The following is a 19309-nucleotide window of genomic DNA, read 5'->3' on the forward strand; positions in this document are numbered from 1 at the left end:
TTTTTTTAAGTTATTATATTGACATTGTATTTGAAAATGTTATTTATGATTCTTTAAATAAATGTATTTTTGGAGTAAACGTGCTTAGTTTGCACAAGGCATTTCTTGCCAGAGCCTAGCAAGGATGGAAGCACACCTGCGATGTAAGTTGCGAGAAAGGCCTGGGGTTGTGGTGAAGGGAAGCCTGACTGCACGGGCAGGAGGTCGCTCAGGGCAGAATCTTCAATTTGGCAACTCCTGCCAGCTACGGGGGCAAGCCTGTGCTTAGAGAAAGCCCAAAGGAAGCCACAAGGGAGAAGACAGGCCCCAAGCAGTGTCCCCAGTGGGAAGTGGTGAGCTCAGAAGTGTGGAATAAAGCTGAAAAGCCTGGTGGCAGGTCTGAGATCAGCATGGGGTTGAGGGCCCTTGGTTCCCCCCTCACTTTATGCTCTGCCACCACTGCTGCTGGCCCAGAGGGGCTCCAGCAAGAGCAACAGTGAAAGGTGAAAGAAGTAACAGAGCAAAACCACACCACTGAAGGGACAACTCCAACCTGCCACAGATCAGGCAGTAGTTGGTCCTCCCCGAGCAGCAGGGGACAGACACCTAAGTACCTGCAAGACTATCAGTTTGCAATTTTGGCACAGCGTGGGAGAATGCTTTGGAAAGTCCCAGGACTGTGCAGGGTATGTGTATCTGCTGCGTCAGAGTAATCAGGGAAGCTGCAAAGTTAACAGGTTTTTTGTGGTCTGCTACCTGCTGCACGAGCAGGCGGAGATACCTTCCAGAGGAAGAAAAGCAATGCAGACCAAAGAGTTGACACAAAGGAAAGCAGCTGAACATTTCCTATTACTGCAGGTAACTTCATCCTGTCTGCACAAACATACGGTGCGACAGGCGTGGGATGTAGCACAAGGACACTCAAAGCCACAGCGTGAAAAGTCCTCTCACCAGCAGTGGCAGCTGGTCAGTGCCCATACACAGGGGGCAGAACACAGGCAGCAGTGGCTGTAGTGCAGTGAGGGAGCTGCTCTTGCTGAGTCAGGCTCTCCTGTTCCAAAGGCAGCTCAGGACAGCCCCAGCACAGGGTGGGCTTGTTCAAGGGCACAGCTCCTGCTCCGTGTACACCCTCACCCAACTCATCTCAGGTCTTGCAAGCCCACTCTCACTCTGCCGTCTGCTTCTCCCCTGAGCTTATTGCTCACTGCCCTGGGGCTTGGCAACAGGATCTCCCCCAACACCTCAAGCTCACTGATCTAACGTCCTGCAAGTGCTCCAAGGCCATACAGGCTGTTTCAGCCACTCTTCCTGACATCACTCCTGACTCTCAAATGGTTTAGGAGTCCGCATGCATAGAGATACTTGAAGAAACAAGCGGAGAGGTAGAATCAACAATTTTATTTTATGGTATGAACATGCTTCAGGGACACAATACCGATATGTACAGTGTATTGAATAAAATTTAACCATAAAACATAAAGATAATAAAAAATAAACAGTTAGAAAACCAATAAATAGATAGACAAGTTAGACAAGCAGTTTTTCCTATATACAGAACTGGCTAAACAAAACTGTTGAGAAAGGTGAAAGCTGGATGTATGCAGACAGTAAGTTTCTGAAAGGCACTAAGGACCATTTTCTCCTCCCCTGAACCTGAAGAAAGGTTCAAGAACAAAAATTAAATATGAAAATTCATTTATGACAGTAAACACAAAGCCAGGAAAACTCCATGTTAAGGTTGATATTTGAGAACGAGGGGAATCTTCTGGTAGCAAGACGCAAAAATGAGCACACGTTTAATGGTAACATGACTGAGAAATGCCATAGAACACACACTGAGCTGGGATGAAAATGGCTCTATTGACTAAGTCATTAAAAAACACAAACCCAGCCCATTCCTCTTCAAAACATCTGACGTTCACAGACTGTCCTGGGCTACAGAGAGGGCCAGTATGACAAGTCTGCAAGCCAGGCTCCGTTTTGAAAAGAAGTTCCCAGAACTTCAACAGCATACACCACAGCTCTCAGGTAAGCCAAGCTGACAGATCATCATGAAGACAGCTGCACTTTAAAAAAAAGTCCTCTCCTAAGAGCAGATTTGTTCTTAAAACAAGCTCCCGGAACAGGAAATCCCAATCAGTTCTCCAATTTACAGAGGTGTGCAATTATCTGAAGTTTCTCTGTCCCAAGGTTCTCAAATACACAGAGTACAGTTGTTTTCAGCAGCAGGATTGTAACAAGAATTCAAACAATGTACCTTTATAGCTGAGCTTTAAATATTCTAAATGCCGTGTCATAGCTCACAGTAGCATATTTAAGCCACTGATGTCTCCCAAAGAGTTTTCAATCGTCTTTTTTAAGGTACAGCTCAGGAGGACCACCCTTAAAAACAGATCATTCAACAAAACTAAGCACAGCAAGACAATAAAAAGGGAAATACAAAAGTTTGCCCTGATTCTGAGAACAGGCCAAAATTATGCATCTATCTGCTTGGCCCAGGAACCAAGAAACAGACAAAAAAAAGCATTTGAGCCATTTTCAGTCTTGCCAATGTAAGTAACAAGAAATCCTAATTTAATTTAAGCACACTCAAAATAAGGTCAGCTCTTCAGAGAAAACTCCAACTAGTTTAGATCAGAAACAAATCTGAGTCTTTACCTCTTTTCAACAGTTAAAGTAGAAAAAAATGCCAATGTTTATATCTTCATCTTGTATGAATTTAGGTGACAAAATCGGATCTTTTCATCTCCTTCCCTTCCACCTCTCCCCCCCGCCCCACCACAAAAAAAGGAGGGCAGTATGTTCTGCTCCTAGGCCATGATCCTGAAAAAACACACTGAAAAAACAGGGAAAAGCTCAGAACTCATTTAGAATAGAGTTAATGCATCTCCAGAGCAAAGCATGGCCTTGCAAGAGCAGTTTAGCTGTTACAGATCCTGCTACATACAGAGCTGTTACAGATTCACACGCTACACGTCCAGTTATGCATCACGACAATAAGGAGGGGAATCAGCTTCTAGCTACTGCAAATACATCATAGGAGTGCTCTGGTAATAGCAAACAAGGCTTCTGTCAAGAACCCAGGACACTGAGGAGCTGCCTTGCTCTTCATGTCATGCTTAAGGACTCAATTTTTCACATTATAAGCACAACTTTTTAACTCTAGGTAACGCTACGATTACATGGAAGTTACAGCTAATTAACAGCACTGGCATGGAACTGTTGAGATTACTACAACTGCTATGCTCTAGCATCAGTTATATTCAAAGGAGATGCATTTTTTTTTTTCTGTGACACAAAAGTAATGTATTAAAGTGTTATGTGTCTATTAGCAGCATAAATATCAAAGAGCAGCCACCATAAATGGTTAGCAGCAGAGACCTTTTTTCCCCTCAAAACATAGCCAGAAACAGGAGGTGACACAGTCCACACAAACAGCATCAGCTGTTTCAGGGGATGTTGCCATACTGGGAAAATTGAGCAATTTGTGCCTATCCTAATTAAGGAGAGTAATTCATCCTCAGTTATGGCCAGGGATGAGAAAAATGGAACCATAGTGCTCACAGTCCTGCTGTACCAAAGCAGTTCCCTATAATAATCTGTGCTGTCCAGATTACTACAAAGAATTCACATCAATTAAAACAATTTCCAGCTCAGAAGCAGATGAAGCAGCCAAAGCAATGCTGCAAGACAGACTTAAAAGGAGGAGGAAAAAAGTTCTCTTGGCTTTACAAAGGCCCCACTCTGCACAGTGCCAGCAGATCACACACACAAACTAAGAGCACTACTCAGAAACACTTGTTTTCTGTTGCACTTAAAGCATGGTCCCTTCCCCAAAGTCCCAAACTTGTGTAATTCAGGATTCCCCCACCCCAATTACCTTCTTTGTACAGCAAGGTTGCAAACAAAGCGGGCTGTGTATTTCATACACAGTATGATCAGGATAATAGATACAGTGAGCAATATTTAAATAAAAGGGTTTAATGCTCTTAACTCAAAGGTTTGCAGCAACCACATTCAAACAGATCAGTGCAACAGAGGACAACAGTGAAAGCTGCCAGTTATGTGCAAAGCAGGACAACCAGATTTACCAGCATTAAGTTTTAGGATTCCATCAGCCATTTTGAGCTAATATGTCATCTAGCACTTAAAAACACATCTAGAACCCTTATTTTCTCTACATTTCAACAAGGATTACCAGCAATAGTTTCCCTGCACAACACATGGTTTAACACAGAATTCACAACCGTAAGATATACCAGTTTAATATTATGTTAATATAACATACAGTATACAGGCAACTAAGGAAAAATACATTTATATATATTTTAAATAAAGCTCCATACCAGCAAGGTATGGATTTTATAGCCACTTCGAACTGTGCCATCTTGGACTGAATATTCTGGCCAAGCCTTAAACACTCACTGATTTTTACGGCAATTCTGAACACGTCACACCTACTGCAGCAGGGAGTCAATGACAGCTCCTGGCTTTGCAGAACGTTTTCTGTTTGGAGAGCAAAAAGGAAAGGAAAAATAACCACAGACATCATTATGCTGTCCAGGAAAGACTAGGACCAGCCACTTTTCAAGTCAAAACTACAGTGATAACTTTTCCACAAAGCATCTGTCAGAAAAAGATCAAGAACACCCATGCTGAAGTCTCCCCCAGCAGTACATTACTTCCTGGTAATACCAGGACACGCACTGTCAGTGTGTCACTTGTTAAACTAAACCAGTCAAATCAAATGAGATGACAGAATAGGGGAATGTGACAAAAGGACATCAGAAAGGTCCCCACATAAAAGTCTTTCTGGACAAGATTTTACCACAGTAGGATTTCAGCTTGGTTCTGCCCCACTTGGCACTGGTAAATCTTACATAGTGCAGAATCTTAGCGTTTTGTCTTATAACAAGAAGTCTTCAAACATTTAAGTTTGCAGGCACAAACTTAAGCCTTCCCCTCTGTAAGTTTCCCATTACATACAGATATTCCAAAATTCTTCACCTTCTACCAGTCTTGGGCCTAGATCTTCCTTTTGAAGTCCTTGGCCTCTCCAGTTTCATCAGAGATTGCCTCAAGCTTTCTTCTGTGTAAGCTAAGTAAACATGGGAAAGGTCCACCTCAAAGGGCTAAAGGGAAAAAGAGCAAAACATCAGAACCTTTACGTGCTGATCAACGGTTCTCTAAGACTAGAAAAAAATATTTTCAAGTAAAAAAAAAAATGAAATTGGATGATTTTCCCATAAATATGCTGTGGTAAGCAAAGACAGCAGAACTTAGCCCTACTCAGCTCAACACATGCTTATGAGGAGTCACTCACATCTTTTTCTTTTTTGTCCAGGACAGGAGTCTGTTTCCTCATATTGTTTCCGGTATATGCAACACATTTCTTAAACAAAAGAAAGGTCTGTTAGTGAAGTTGTTTGGGCACAGTTAAAACTACAGCTTTATAAATTTATTTCCGGGCTCAGAAGCTTGTGCTAACATTAGCTCGTACATCAGTCAGCTAGCTTACCAGCTGCCATTCTCCAATGTCTTCATTCCAGTGGACATAGTTTTCGATCATTTCCTAGAAAGAAGTTATAAAAGTTGTGCAAGCCTGTAACGATGATCTACACTCCACATACATTTTCCAGTGGATGCATTCTGGAAAGCCTAGACAAGCTGCTTAAGAACAGCCTTGAGCACTTCAAGCTGTTTATATCAGGACTGCCATACCATGTTCAAAAATCCCGTTTATGCTCTGAAGACTACAGAGGAAGAATATCACTCCCAAACTGCATACATCAGAGTTCCCATTGAAATATGGATTTCCCATTATATCAGTGCAATCAGGTTAGCAGTAAAAAACACATTGTAATACAGAAAAGCACAGATTAAGGAAAATTGCTTTTCTATTTCCTATTAGTATGTGTCAGATTTAAGCACAATTTTCTGGGCACTCGTGGGTGATACCAAAACAAGAATGAACCCAATTTAAAGCTCTAAATTCATTTATTACTTTGTATAAATCCACAAACTCATCTGTGCCACAGCTTAGCAGACAAGTGTCAGTCAGTTGCCTATCGATTCCTCAGAAAGAGAAGGGAAGCCAACTAATTCCATTTGTCAGTGGGCCAAATATAGCTGGAGGGCTCAGCGAACGTAGCATGCGCCTACATCAAGGGCTTAGGGTCTGCATCTTTACCTGGTAGTCCTGAGGAATGAAGTTGTCTATGATAAGCATCTGCAGACGAAGTTCCCTGCTCAGCTGCCGAATATTCTCTAGCAAGCCTTCAATCTCTCTCTGATGCTCCTGTTGCAGATCTGCCATCTGCAGACAAACAAGACATTTGAGGAGGGTGAGAGCTAGCGTAAGATAACAGCCTAAAACAGTCTTCTGCCTGCATGAGGTTCTTGGGAAAGGAAAGCAAACTCTGGTTAGAAGTACTAGAATATTTACCTCAAGAATAAACCCTCCAAAACATTCCAGCTCAGAGACGGCTGAAAGCCACATGAAGTTCTTGGTCTCGGAAACATGAAACTGGCTCTCTGCCAGGCCAACCTTTGTACTAGCTAAGAGCAAACAGTGTGCGAACAAGCTACATCCCTGGCAAGATTCCAAGGAAAGTCCCGGATCCCAGAGACAGAGCGCGCTTCTCATGGAACAGGGATCCTAGATAGCAGCCAAAGGACACACTGAATGAGTGTGAGGGAGACAGGATGAGGGTAACACACAGGAAGGACAGAGTGAAGAGCAGAGGAACATTTGGGCTGCTGCAGAGACTGGACAGCCAGCTAACTTTTATTCTCTTCTGCAACAACCAGTAGATTTCCTTGAAGTTCTGAATATCTCAGCCTCACGCATACACCAACTCAGCTTGGCTTAAACAAAAGTTCCACAGCGTACTCCTGTGCAGCTCTTTTTAAATTACATGAGCCAAGCAGACAGCAGAAATAATTTTAAACCTGTGGCACTTTTTCCAGAGCTACAAAGCTGATTGTAGCTACAGCTATAGTCACTCCTGTCATCCATCACAAGCTGAGCACTTCAGACACTGACCTCTGATTTTGCAGCCATAAGCATGGTCCAAACTTTCTTCAGTTTTTTGGTTTTCCCCTGTGCTTCTTCCTGGAGGCTGGTGTACTTCTCCTCAATGTCCAAGCGTTCTTGCTGCATGCAAGATTTAGCAGACATCCACAGATTAATGTAATAAAAAATATTTGCAACAGTATGAACAGAAAGGGAAACTACTTGGACAAAAAGCATTTGCCCAGGGCACAGAAACCTGGCTTAGCCAGGCTGGCTCACACCCACAGTGATTACACTCCTCCAGGTAAGTGAGCACCACCAAAGTGGTTGGCTTCTGCTACGCTTCCAGAGCGGAACCGCATTTCATCCAGGTGAACAACGCAAAGGCACATAACCATGTGTCCTACCATAGTTGCTGTTTCCAAACACCTGCGAGTATAACCCACCTCCTTCTCCTCAAGCTCCTTGCGAAGCTGTTCTGCTCTCTTCCTTCGTTCTTCCAACTCCATATTTGATTCTTCCAGAAGCTTCTCTTGTTCTTCTGCTTTTGCCAGCAAGTCCACTCCTCCTACGATCACCTTCTTCTCCAGTGCAGACAGTTTCTCCAACAGGGTCTGGTGCTCTTGTCTAGAGAGACAGGTAGAGTGGAAAATCTCTTATCCTAAGGCACTCACAAGGCAGCCAGGTCGAGCTCAGTCCTACAGCCCAGGCAGCATTCATAGGGCTGGAAAAACTTGTCTGGCTGCCAAGGGTTTAAGTGGGGGTGAGGCAGTGCAAGTGAGCGCACTCATTTCCTTAACTGCAGCACCCACCACTTTCATGCAGGCTGAACCAGCTCAGCAGACAAGTCTCTCCCGCTGAAATTCCCCTTTCAGGGGGTGCGAGACACTGGTGCAGGCTACCCCAGCAGCTTTTCACCTCCAGCATGGAGAACCCCTGCGCTCCATGTGGCATGCTCACAGCAGCGTGCTGCAGGAAGCCTGCCTTGTTATACCACTATTCCCCCTACAAGCAGCACAACGCTAGTGCCGCTCTACGCTGGTTACCAGTGTTTAGAGGATTTGTGTAAATTTCTAGGTCATCTCAACTAGCTGAGGTTTTAAGAAAAAAACAGTAGAAGAATAAAGTTGTCTTTTCTACCTGCTCCAATTTTCAAGCACAGAGGAAGCTCCTCTTTCATTCTGATAACAGCAAGAGCTGATGCTCAGTTTGACTAGCACCTCACCGTGCATCTCCACATATCAATGACTGACTTGTAGATTAAGGGAAGAAAAACCCACACCACCACAAAACCAAACTTAGAGCAGGGCACTCACTGAGCTTTAAGCAAATCTTTTTCTCTCTTCTCCAGTTCAGCTCTGGCTTTATTTCTTTCTTCTTCTTCCATATCAAGCTTAGTTTCAAGAGCTTTTCTCTCCTCTTCAATCTTTGCTTGCATCTCTACCATCTTATCAGGGGAAACTTTCTTTTTGCCTTTGAAAGAGATAGGGGAAAAAAATTATTTCACAGATAAAAATACTGCCTCTGTATTACAGCACTTTTTTTTTTTCAAGTTCAGATTCAGTAATTGCATTTAACAAGCATTAATTTCATGTCAGAATTCAAGGGCTCCAAGCTGGGCACAACTCAGTCTTTCAAGACCCATTTTAACGCTGCTGAGTTGCCTCCAGTTCCTGCAATGAAGAAGCTCTACAGACCTGATACGAGAACATAACGCCCTAAACAGAAAACTTATGGAGAACACTTGTGGAGAAGGAATACTGCCTAAGGGGAAGCCCAAGCTCAGATATTTTAACTAGGTCGATTAGGCCAACCAATAGAAAACAGAAGATGGCCTTGGCCTACAACTAGTTGGGCTACCAAGACTTACATATTCATATTGCTAATTAGCACATCCTCCCAACCCTTGTCCATTGTACTCTAAGGGGTTGCCTATTGCAGAGTCAGCAAATAGGTATTTTAAGAACATGTTACCATGAAAATACAGAAACTAGGGAAATTCAAAACAACCCTGTGAAAACAGGCAACAGAGGAAAACATTTGGATGATACTCGATCTATGAAACGGTGACTACCCACAGATCTGGCCGTCACAGCAAGTCTCAGTGCTTATTAACTGTGTCTTTAGAGTGTTACCTACTATGAAAGCAAACCAGGTATGTTTCACAGGAGTTAAAAAGGACACTGCCAGAGCAGCTCAGCGAACCTAGTGCCCTGAGCATATAAAGCTGATCATATAAAGCAGTGAGCCAGATAAATGCTTTTTACATGCTTGTACACAGACCTGTTTCTTCTCAGTTTTGGAGAAAAAAGTGAACTAGACTGAGTTGTAGGATGCTTTAACAAGCTCTGCAATTGTATTATAAGGAGGTGGAAATTGGTTACACCAACCTGCTTGGTCTTGCATTAAGAGGAAGTAGAAAGCAAATCGCAGAGAGGCAGCATACGCATGAAAAGGAGGAAAGAAAATATATTATTGCTTGATCATTTTGGACAAAGTTTATCAACCTCAGAACAAGCATTAATTTCACATGCATGTCTCCAGAATAGAAAACAGAATAATCACTAAGAAGTAAAACTCCATTAGAGCAAATATTAATGCACCATGATTTTGTGCTAAAGCGTAGAATGTTTCTGTACTTAAAAGGGCTTGGCATATCCAGGATAGTCTTCAGCTCACTCCTGCATTCTTCTGCCCACTGAATGCAATGCAGAATTTGAGTGTAACATGAGCCTGCCGCAAAGATCATGCCCTAAGAAACAGGATAGATTTCTTCTTAAGAGGCTTAGCATTTTTTCCCTTCCTGAAGCCAGCCAATTCTGTTAAATTACCTGCAAAATCTCAGCATACAGAAGACTTGTTCTAAGTTTTAACCAAGTTTTCAAGCCAATTCTTTACAAGATACATGACAATTGCGCAGAGTATTAGTAGGTTAATTTGCAGTAACTGATGCTTCCATAGAGGTATAGAGCCAGTTTGGGTTATTCAAGCAAGTGCAGTAAAAGAGGCAGGATAGGGAACGGGCAATGAAAGACACCACATGCAAAAGGGCCACACGTGAGGACAGTTAATACCCCAAACCACGCTCATCCTGATCACCAAAAGCCCAGTGCAGCTTCTACAACAGAGCTGCCTCCAGCCTTGCAGGAGATGGGCTGATCCAGCCAGTGCCACATCAGTGCTTTGCTATTAACTGTCCTCAGCCAAATAAAATATTCAGGTCTTAGGCAAGCTTTGAAAGAGCGAATTTGAAGCGAGCAGATTCCCCAGCCTATCACAGTGTTACCCAAAGCTCACCCGTAGGCTGTGAGCCACCTTCTGCTACCACACTTTCTCTGAGCTGACCCTTTCCACTAACACACCTAGTACATGTTACTGAGGTATACAGCAAGACCTCCCCGACTCTCCGCACACGGAGAAGAGCGGACTACGTCTATACAGGATAACCAAAGTGGGTGAAGTCCCTACAGGTCAAGGCCTGAGATTTGCCTTTTATTTTTGGTTAAAGTCATCACTAACTGGTTGTAGGATTTTCAAGGGACAGACTCTTCTCTCTGATCAGCAGCAGACCACACTTTCCTCACTGCTAAACCAAAATCCAGATCCCTTGTTGTTCCTCTGAACTTCCTCAAAAACTTAATGTGATGGGGCAGTCTGGGGAAAAAAAAAAGCAGCAACCACTGCCCAGTTTTGTTTGGAAGGGTCTGCCAAAATAAAGCCACTCCAAGCATTATGAAGCTCCCCTTGCAAGTATAAAAATAGTGCTGCTTAACTGCTGACTGTTCATTCTCTCCAAGTCCAATTTTGAGAAGGCAGAGTCCAACAAAACATAGCACCTACCACAAAAAAAAACTTGCTCAGACTTTCTCCTGACATTTTAGAGGGAGTATTTAAAGTACAGAAGTTGCAAACACTTATCCTATGATTTCCCAATTGCCTTTAAAACTTGTTCAAACAGCATACTACATTGCTTTCTGTTCTCTCACATCTGGCTAACAACGTGCACATTGAACCACTGTTGCAAGCATGAAAGCAGCAAAGGAAAGGCATGCTTTATCCACGTAAAGTTCAGGTTCATCTTTCCAATAGACAAAGCAGGGAAGAGTGCAGCATTGCAAAAATGGAGTGCACAGATTATGGAAAGGCCAAAGCTTAAAAAGACTTAAGAGCTCCCACTCACTAGTGAAGGACTTATCCAGAGGTTTCTCTATGACAGAGCATGTGGAGTCTGAACTACTGCTGCTGCTACTGCCTGGAAAACAGAAGCGAGTCCCACAGAAAAACCCAGAGAGGAAGAAACATGCAGATGGGAAGTTAGTTCCAAGGAAAAGACACCCAGAAGGGCCAGCAAATTAGTTCAGAAAGGCACAAGTTCCCATTAGGAAGCGTTTGCTAGGATCCCTCCCAGACAGCCTGCAAAGCCACCACTTCCCAGCACAAAATGCATGCTCACAAAGACAGTTCAGTGAAACCCACCTGAACCAGCCTACAGCTTAAAAACCACATGCCAAGGCTGCTTCCATTTCAAGCAACAACACAGAAAACCAGGTCAAAGTGAAGGTGGCTGTGGATATCTGCAGTAGCAGAGGATTCAGTGACCATGAGTCCTTCCCAGTCTTATGTATGTAGCAAGGTACACTGCTCCCTCTAGAAGGCAGAACCAGCTTAAACGGGGACAGCTACTGTGCACGCTCCTGCCAAGCAGCACCCTTTCTTAGGGAACTCAGCTTCCAAACGAGCTACTCTAGTTAAGTCACAGCTATTTGCCCTCTATTCCCTTCAGGCAGCATGTTGAACTTGGCTTCCTCTGGGGGGAGATCTGGACAGAACTTGTTCCTTGATGAAGACGGTGGTCAACCTTTGTGATTCTAGGAAGTACCAACAGGGGAAAACGAAGGAAGAGTTGCGTTACAACCAACACTAACGGCTTGACAGATGTCATTTATGACTCTGCTTGTACAGGTACCAGATCAGGATCCCTGGAAGCCACAGCTTCCCACGGTACACCATAACCTGCCGTTCTAGGTTCAGCAGCATCTCCTGGGATTAAGATACTACACGGCAGTTTAATACTGGTGTAGGATAAAGGAAACTTTACCATGGGATCTCCAGAGTGCTCCCAAACGAGGGACGTGTAGCTCCCATTCAACTTTTCAGCTAGCACAGACAACCAAAGGTCAAGTTCTTCCTCTATCAACATAAAATTGGACACTAGAGTGAAGCCAGTTACATCCATAAGACAGATGAATCCTTTGCCCAGAGCACAGCCAAAACATCCCTCGGACCATTTCCATGGCTATAAAAAAAAAAAAAAAAAAACCATCTCCCACCGCTGATCTTTGGCATCTTCCTCCTCCCACCTCCGTGAGCAGGGGAAGTTCCACAGTACCAGTCACAAGCCACACACAGCCACCTTGCGGCAGCCAGGGAGCCACCGCGTAAGAGGACGTTACCACAAGCACAACTACCCAAGTGGAAGCAGATACCACACAGGATCGGAGCTGTCCGTCCGCAGAGACGGCACCAAATAGCTTCGTTTCTAGAAGAGGCATGATAATTGCAGCGGCAGCAGGGCAGCCCTACAACTCCACTTCTCCCTGCCTGACTCTTGCTACAGTTTCTGACACCAGCAGCAGGACAGGAGGAAATTGGTGGCACTGGCAGGATTCTCCACTGCCTTACCCCGTCGTTTCTTCCGCTTCTCCCCATCCTCTCCGATCTCCCCATCATCATCTTCATCCTCTTCTTCAGAAGAACTCGTCTCAGAGCCAGATATCTCTTCCCCTAGAAATGAAAAGGATTGTTTCTGATGCACTGCCCTTCACCTCATATCAGCTTGTTATTGTGACAGTGGCATTTGTCTGAAACCAGTGTCTGACTGGGAAATTAAGGAATATGGGCTGTGAAGTCCGTGTGAACATTCCAGTAGGTGTTTTTCACTGGAAACAAAGCATCCGTGGGCTGCTGAAGGGTTAAGCTATGAAATCTTCCTGAAACTGAAAGCATTAGGAGATTTTTCTATTGAGATAGAACAGTGATGTGAGCAAACAAAGCCACTTTCCTATAGCTTAGAATCTAGAAACTTAAGAGGCCACCCTTGGCCCACTAGGGATGAAACAGCTACATCCAGCTCCCAGTCCCTGAAGAAAGTGTTCTGGCATTTCCTGCTTCTCCTGAATGGGAGAGGCTCCAAGCAGCAAGCCTTTTCGGGGCTACTGCTACCGCTACTCTGTGCTGTAGGCATCACACTGCAGAGAGATGTCAAGCCAAGGTCACTGCTCAGGAAGTATTCCTCTGCCAGAGTTTCTGAATATTGATGGATTAATAACTGTCACAAGCTCAAAGTTCCAGGGCTTTAGGAAGCTTCTTGTTTCCTCTACGTGTGGCTAGAGTGACCATCAGACAGGACAAATTTAATTCGTTTTTCTACTGATTTCCCCCCCCCCCCGCTTGCAGGTGGATGCATTTCCCTCTTGTTACTGCACAGTTTAAACCCCTACGCCACACCCAATCATACCTGGACCCCTGCCTGCTCACCAGGAGAGCCCACGCACACTTAGCTCAGTCCAGAAGCCATCACTTTATGCTAGTGGCAAGTGCCACCTAGTGGGCAAAGCCAGGTCCCCTCACCGGGAGGGTCCTGCTGCCCTTACCTGAGGACACCTCTTCTGGAACTGAGCAGGGTAACCAAAACCAGAACGCTGACCTGCACACAGCAGCTGAACTCGCGTGACGTTTTCAAATAGAGGAGAATTTTTACGCTCAAACAGGATGAGCATTTGTCTAGACAAACACCAGGAGGTGGGGGAATCTCACCTTCTTCCAGTTTTTTCTTAAGCTCTTCAATTTCTTTCTGAAACTGACGCAGCAAAGCATCCTTGGGGTCTTCGTTAATCCTGGCCTTGTTCTTAATATTCTTGGCTCGGTTTGCATACCTGAGAGTGCTGATAGTCTCATCGTAGTTGTAGTCTGCTGGACCAATGTTTGCACACTGTGACACACGGAAGAGCAAGTTACTAGATGGTGAACTGTTAGAGTCCAGAACACGTGATTTCACAGGGATCCATCCCCAGCTCCACCAGTACCACACTGCCACTCCTTCCCAAGCTTTCCTGCTGCTTCTACACTAAGGCTGCTTTTGGCTACCTAAGCAGGACTTCCATTTGATCTTATGCACACGTGCTCACGTACACTGTGTTTAGATCCTTGTCTGTGCCGAGACAAAGAAAAGCAGCAAAAGCATTTAAAAGGTTCTCAACTGCAAATAGCTCTGAAAGAAACAGGTAAATGCCATGCTGTTCTTCTGGCAAAGTCATTTTGCTATCTCTGTAGGAACAGATCAATAGCTGGCACCAGGAGGAGCATCTCTCAGCTTACCATCATGGTTTTGGAGTTGCCCCCCAGGGAATCCTGAAGGAGCCGTGTAAGCTTGGAGTTACGGTAGGGCACATGAGTGCTCTTGCCATCCACCAAGGCTGAGATGACATTGCCCAGCGTGGAAAGAGAAAGGTTGATCTTTGTAGCTTCTTTCAGTCGCTGCCCCGTTGCTCCAGTTTTTGCCTGTCTTTCCGAACCCTGGAAAGGAAACAGGAAGCAGGAATTGCAACAAAGCCTCTGATATGTCTCCTCCCTCCAAATAGGATCAGCTACCCCTGAAGCATTGCTAGCAGCCATGTCACTGAGCACCCCATACATTATTAGAGAACCTAGGTATGTCCCTCAGTCGTGGTTAACAAGACAAGTCAAACAGGTCTTAACTGAAGCTTTCAATGCCAGAAAGTTCTGGATTGCTCAATCACAGAGTGACCAAGGTTGGAAGGGACCTCGGAAGATCTAGTCCAACCCCTCTGCCAAGCAGCAAACAGACAATTGCCCAGACTTCTGTTCAAAGCCTTTAGCAGTGCATAACCGAGCAGCCATGCCCACCAGGTTTTATGGCAGACCTCGCTGATCCTACTTACAGCAAGATCGACCAGGTGCAGCTTGCCCATGCGCACGTGCATGTTTCCATCAACCCCCTTCTCACTGCACTCGATGGTGATGGTGAAGATGGCGTGTGAACGGGAACTGTGCTCATTCATGTTTGTGGCACCAACAGAACCTTTTAATTGAGAAAAAGGTTAATGAATCACACCCCTGTAACATTCTTCCCGCTCTCAAAGGAGCTTTATCCCCACCTCTTTACTCAACCCTATTTTTCAGACGATGGAAGGATGCTCTGACTCAGCAAACCGTGTTCTTATCCACCAAAGTCACAGGATACCCCCAGTCTAGACTGGAAATGTTGCTGCCTCCTGTGGCTCTAAGATGACATGATCCCATGCCAAGAGCAGCAGTAGTTCTCATTTGTTTTGGTTCAAAAGCTACAGAGACCTTTAGCCTAATGCTTTCACTGCTGATTCCTGTAAATAGCTGTATTTTATGAAATAAGAGCATGACAATCCATGCCAAAAGCAACAGTACAGCAGAATTTTAGCTCATAAAAGAATCTGGGCTTAACTACAAAGTCTTCCAGAAAGCACATACTGCCTTCTCATCACAGCACAGAACTAGCTGTTGCTCAGCCTTGTCAGAACAGAGGAGGGAAAGAACCACAGCTCACTAATACCCCTGACACTGCTGACTGCTTTCACTGCATCCTCCCCTTCACTGCTCCTCCAATGGCTGAGGCTTGGCCTTCTTTACCTGCCCTGCACAGAAGGGAGTTGGGAGGGGAGATCCTCTTACGCTCTGCTCAGCTGAAGGAGCTTTCCAGCATTAGGACTAGGAGCAACACCTCCTACTGCAGTCTGACAATCAGACCCTCGCTCTGCCTGACAGCAGAGCTGTAAACCTGCCCACTGCGAGACTACGTACGGTTCTTGTGGCCCAGAGTCATGATCCTGTCCATATCATCTGCATTGTTTACGACATAAGCTGAAAGGTCTTTGATATAAACTCCCACATCAGGTCTCTCTTTAACCTAAGAGAGAAACAGTTTAGACAGAGCATCCCCAGAAGATCCCTGACAGCAATTTTCAGTGATTTCCTACAGTGATTTCCTCCCCCAGGTTCTATTTTGCACAGAAAACACTCCCACGTTCTGAAAGCGGATGGCTAAGGAATCGAGACTCATGCAGGACAATCCTCCACTGGTTTTACCTAATGGCAAATACAGACTTCAAGTCCCAGTCACTAACTCCTAGCAAAACTACCAAGGGGTCTTTAGGATAGCATTGCATGCACAAAACTGACTCAGCTGAAAGCCAGTTTCTCGCTGTACAACTGACCAAACAAAAGATTCAGAGAAGTCAGCAGAGATACCCAGCCGCTACTGCATCTCAAAGGAAATGTGCCGAGGAACCCAACCTCCCACTTCCCTTCAAACACTCTTTAAAATATTTCTTTCACAGCAGTGAGCAATATCAGATTCAGAACAGCAGGCTCACCTCCAGCCTCTGGGTCTGGTCTTTTCCCAGCAGGTCCCGCACTTCTTCATTGTAAATTTCCAGGTAAGACACGCGAACTAAAAACCTGAAGACAAACAGTTGGGTAGCTTTCTTAATAAGACATTTGTTGAAGTCTAGCAATCACGGACAGCAAAGAGAAAGCACCGATCTACAACAATCCTGCTGCCCAGTCAAGAACTCCTAAGGAGGAGCCTTCCAGCTGAAGCCAGAGATACAGTTACAGTTGCCACTGTTGAGGTGTGTTTTTTTCTACAGATGGACACACAGGACAGAAGCAGTAAAGAGAAGCCGTACCTCGTATCCCCCTCCGCTTTGGCAATGTGGCCAAATATATGTGCAAAGGAATTCGGAATGATGCCTCTAAGCTCAGGAACTGCTCTGACCCCTTCCATGGTAAAAGTCTTGCCTGTTCCGGTCTGCCCATACGCAAAAATAGTGCCTGAAGAATGAGAAAATGTAATTAGGAAGTTGCTAGCTGCAGTTTTACCTCATCAATTCTTGGCCTGATAGCTGTTAATGTATCTTATTTTTATGGAGTTGAACCTTTCCACCCTCTCCAGCAGATACTGCACAAAGCTAGGAGAAACAGAAACATGGGACAACAACGGGAAACGGGTTTGAGCCACTGCTTTACCCAGCCTGCAAAACATTGAAGAGAAAGTCAGCTTGTTTTAACCATATCGAATGATTAAAGAATGGAATGCCAGTACACTTAGGGCTCACACATAATTAACACAAGCCCAATTAATAACACTGTCAATTAGAGGAAGGTCATACACCAAGTGTGAAACCAGCTATTGCTAGCACTCAAAGCCACAGCAGAAACAACGTGAGACTCCTACAGCACAGGCCACAGAACCTGGTTCTGAGCCTGCAGATGCAGCTTCAGTTTGAACTAGACAATCAGCCCACACAGGAAGCCATTGGAAAGTTCGCTGTGACCCAGCTCAGACACCCCAGAAACACACTGGTTAATTGGTTTTGCCCCAGCACTGCTGAAAACTCAAATGAGGCTTCCATTTTCATCGGCATCACTGTTTGGAGAAACGGAATTTTAACCAGCTGAAACTGGGTGTGTTAGCATAGGATTTTATTAGGTATTTGCAAACCTTTAAAAACTTTAGAGTATGTTGTTGCTTATAGCACACTGTTATGGAAAGCAGTAATTTGTTTCCTTGCTAACTTCTTTCCTTAACACAGCATATTTGCATGCATAACACACACACACAAATCACACTCGTGTTCTTTCCAGCTGTAGGAAGCAACGGATTATCTGCTGGGCCAGGCAGATGTGTTTAACTAGTCATCTTAGTCTAAAACAGCAAATTTTAGAGGAGAAACTGCAGCACTTATATGCACGAGCCTGGTATGCATACCTAGTTACTGCAGGACCGCAGCGGCTGCTTGGTTACTGAAACTGTATAGTGAAGAGTCGCTGAGAATTCTGATAATGAAACAAAGCATTTGTCTTCGCAAACAGAAGATAGAGAATGAAAACACACACAGCTCACCGACCTCAGCTGATCTCCCCCCGTTTACAGTCAGCACTCACCACCACTGCAGGTGCTCAGAATGGCGAGCGCCTTCTGGACGTTTTAAGCGAGAGGTCAGGACAGAAACTGACAGCTACAGCCCTCGAGAGGGAGGCTCCCAGTAAGAGCAGCAGCATCACTAACAGCGCAGGCAGCACAAGACAGGGCATACTGACTTAAAACAAGGCACTCACCATTGTATCCTTCCAGGACGGAGTCAATAATAGGCCTTGCAGTTAAGTTGTAGACATCCAGCTGTTTGCTCTCTGGTCCAAACACCGTGTCAAACGTAAACGTCTTGGGAGGCTCGTTGGACGAGTCTGTTTTGTGAACCGTTATAGTCCCTCTCATCTCGTCCACGTTGACTGCCATCTTGTACCCCGTCGCCTTCTCTCGCTCGTTAAGAGGCCGGCAGCGGACAACCACCTTGACATTATCGCAGCTCTCCGGCTTGTCCAGCTTCTCGGGCTTGTTGATCTGCGTTTGTGAAAAAAGCAAAGACACGTCCGGGCTGTAGCATTACATCTAACACAGCCGAGGGTTTATGCACACATGCTGTTGTGCCAACCCAAGCAGAAACACGCTGCTGTGCAGGATGGCATAAGGCTCACGTAAATGCAGGGCTGGTTTATAGCAAAGGCAGGGAGAACGCCGCACGTTTATGCGGGCTTCTGCCCGTGGATGCAGGAACCAAGGAGAATTTCACCTCCACCCGTGAACTCCCCCCAGACGCAACCCGTGCCCTCGTCTGACAGGAGCAGCCCCGCGCTGTGAGGGGGGGAAGCACCGGGGAGCGGCCCCGGGCCCTGCCGGCGGGGTCGGGCCGCAGGGGCTCGCTTCAGCCTGGCCCCGGCCCGGCCCTGCCGCGGGCCGCGCTGACACCCGCGGCCTCCCCCCGAGGGAACGGGGCCGAACCTGGCCACCCCCGCCCCGATCCCCGGCCCCGCCACCCCCCTGCCCCCTCACCGGCATGGCGACGGCGGCGGCCGGGCAGGGAGCGGCGCGGGGCCGCAGCGCGGAACAATAACAGCACCGCGCCTGCGCCCGCCCCCCGCCCGCCCCCCGCCCGCCCGGCCCGCGGCCAATCCCCGCGCGCTGCGGAAGCCTCGCGGCCAATGGCTGCCGAGGAAAGGCGGGCATGGCCCCGCCCCTCTCCACCACCCGTGCCGGGCTGCAGCCAATCAGCAGGGCGGGACGGCGCGTTGCCATGGCAACCGCGGGGCAGAGGCAGCGGGGCGCGGCCTGCTCCCGGCCCCGCTCCGGCCTCGGCCCCGCCTCGGGGCCCGGCGGCCGCCTCCGCGCCCCCCTCAGGCCGGGGGGGGCCGGCCCGGGGC

The 19309-nt window shown here is 46.1% G+C and overlaps 2 protein-coding genes across 4 annotated transcripts in view; one reads left to right on the top strand and one right to left on the bottom strand.

The window, feature by feature from the left end:
* Positions 1-1358: 1358 nt before the first annotated feature.
* On the bottom strand, positions 1359-19069 carry KIF3A (kinesin family member 3A). Of its 3 annotated transcripts, XM_035338361.1 has the most exons (19): positions 18942-19069; positions 18170-18452; positions 16738-16882; positions 16423-16507; positions 15851-15956; positions 14956-15095; positions 14372-14569; positions 13811-13985; positions 12677-12778; positions 11175-11246; positions 9385-9393; positions 8311-8467; positions 7441-7621; positions 7025-7135; positions 6170-6295; positions 5498-5551; positions 5303-5371; positions 4987-5111; positions 1359-4485 (listed from the first exon to the last, which is right to left on the bottom strand). In XM_035338361.1, the coding sequence occupies exons 1-19, from the start codon at positions 18945-18947 to the stop codon at positions 4437-4439; spliced, it is 2193 nt and encodes a 730-aa protein (XP_035194252.1). In that variant the 5' UTR covers positions 18948-19069; the 3' UTR covers positions 1359-4436. The 3 variants fall into 3 exon arrangements, with proteins under 3 accessions (XP_035194252.1, XP_035194253.1, XP_035194254.1); XM_035338362.1 differs by lacking the exon at positions 11175-11246; XM_035338363.1 differs by lacking the exons at positions 9385-9393; positions 11175-11246.
* A 38-nt stretch (positions 19070-19107) lies between these two features.
* Positions 19108-19309, top strand: part of CCNI2 (cyclin I family member 2) — a 5652-nt gene continuing 5450 nt past the window's right edge. The window contains exon 1 of the mRNA XM_035338371.1: positions 19108-19112. The gene's annotated coding sequence lies outside the window, so the exon portion shown is untranslated. The remainder of the gene's footprint in view (positions 19113-19309) is intronic.

The sequence above is a fragment of the Oxyura jamaicensis genome, chromosome 13 (genome assembly GCF_011077185.1).
Source record: "Oxyura jamaicensis isolate SHBP4307 breed ruddy duck chromosome 13, BPBGC_Ojam_1.0, whole genome shotgun sequence".
NCBI lineage: Eukaryota > Metazoa > Chordata > Aves > Anseriformes > Anatidae > Oxyura > Oxyura jamaicensis.

Excerpts from the sequence above, each read along its gene's own strand:
- KIF3A (XM_035338361.1), bottom strand. Across the intron at positions 7,136-7,440 it reads AGGAGCTTGAGGAGAAGGAG|CAAGAACGCTTGGACATTGA; the intron begins GTGGGTTATACT and ends TCTTGCATGCAG. Across the intron at positions 5,372-5,497 it reads ACATTGGAGAATGGCAGCTG|AAATGTGTTGCATATACCGG; the intron begins GTAAGCTAGCTG and ends CTTTTGTTTAAG.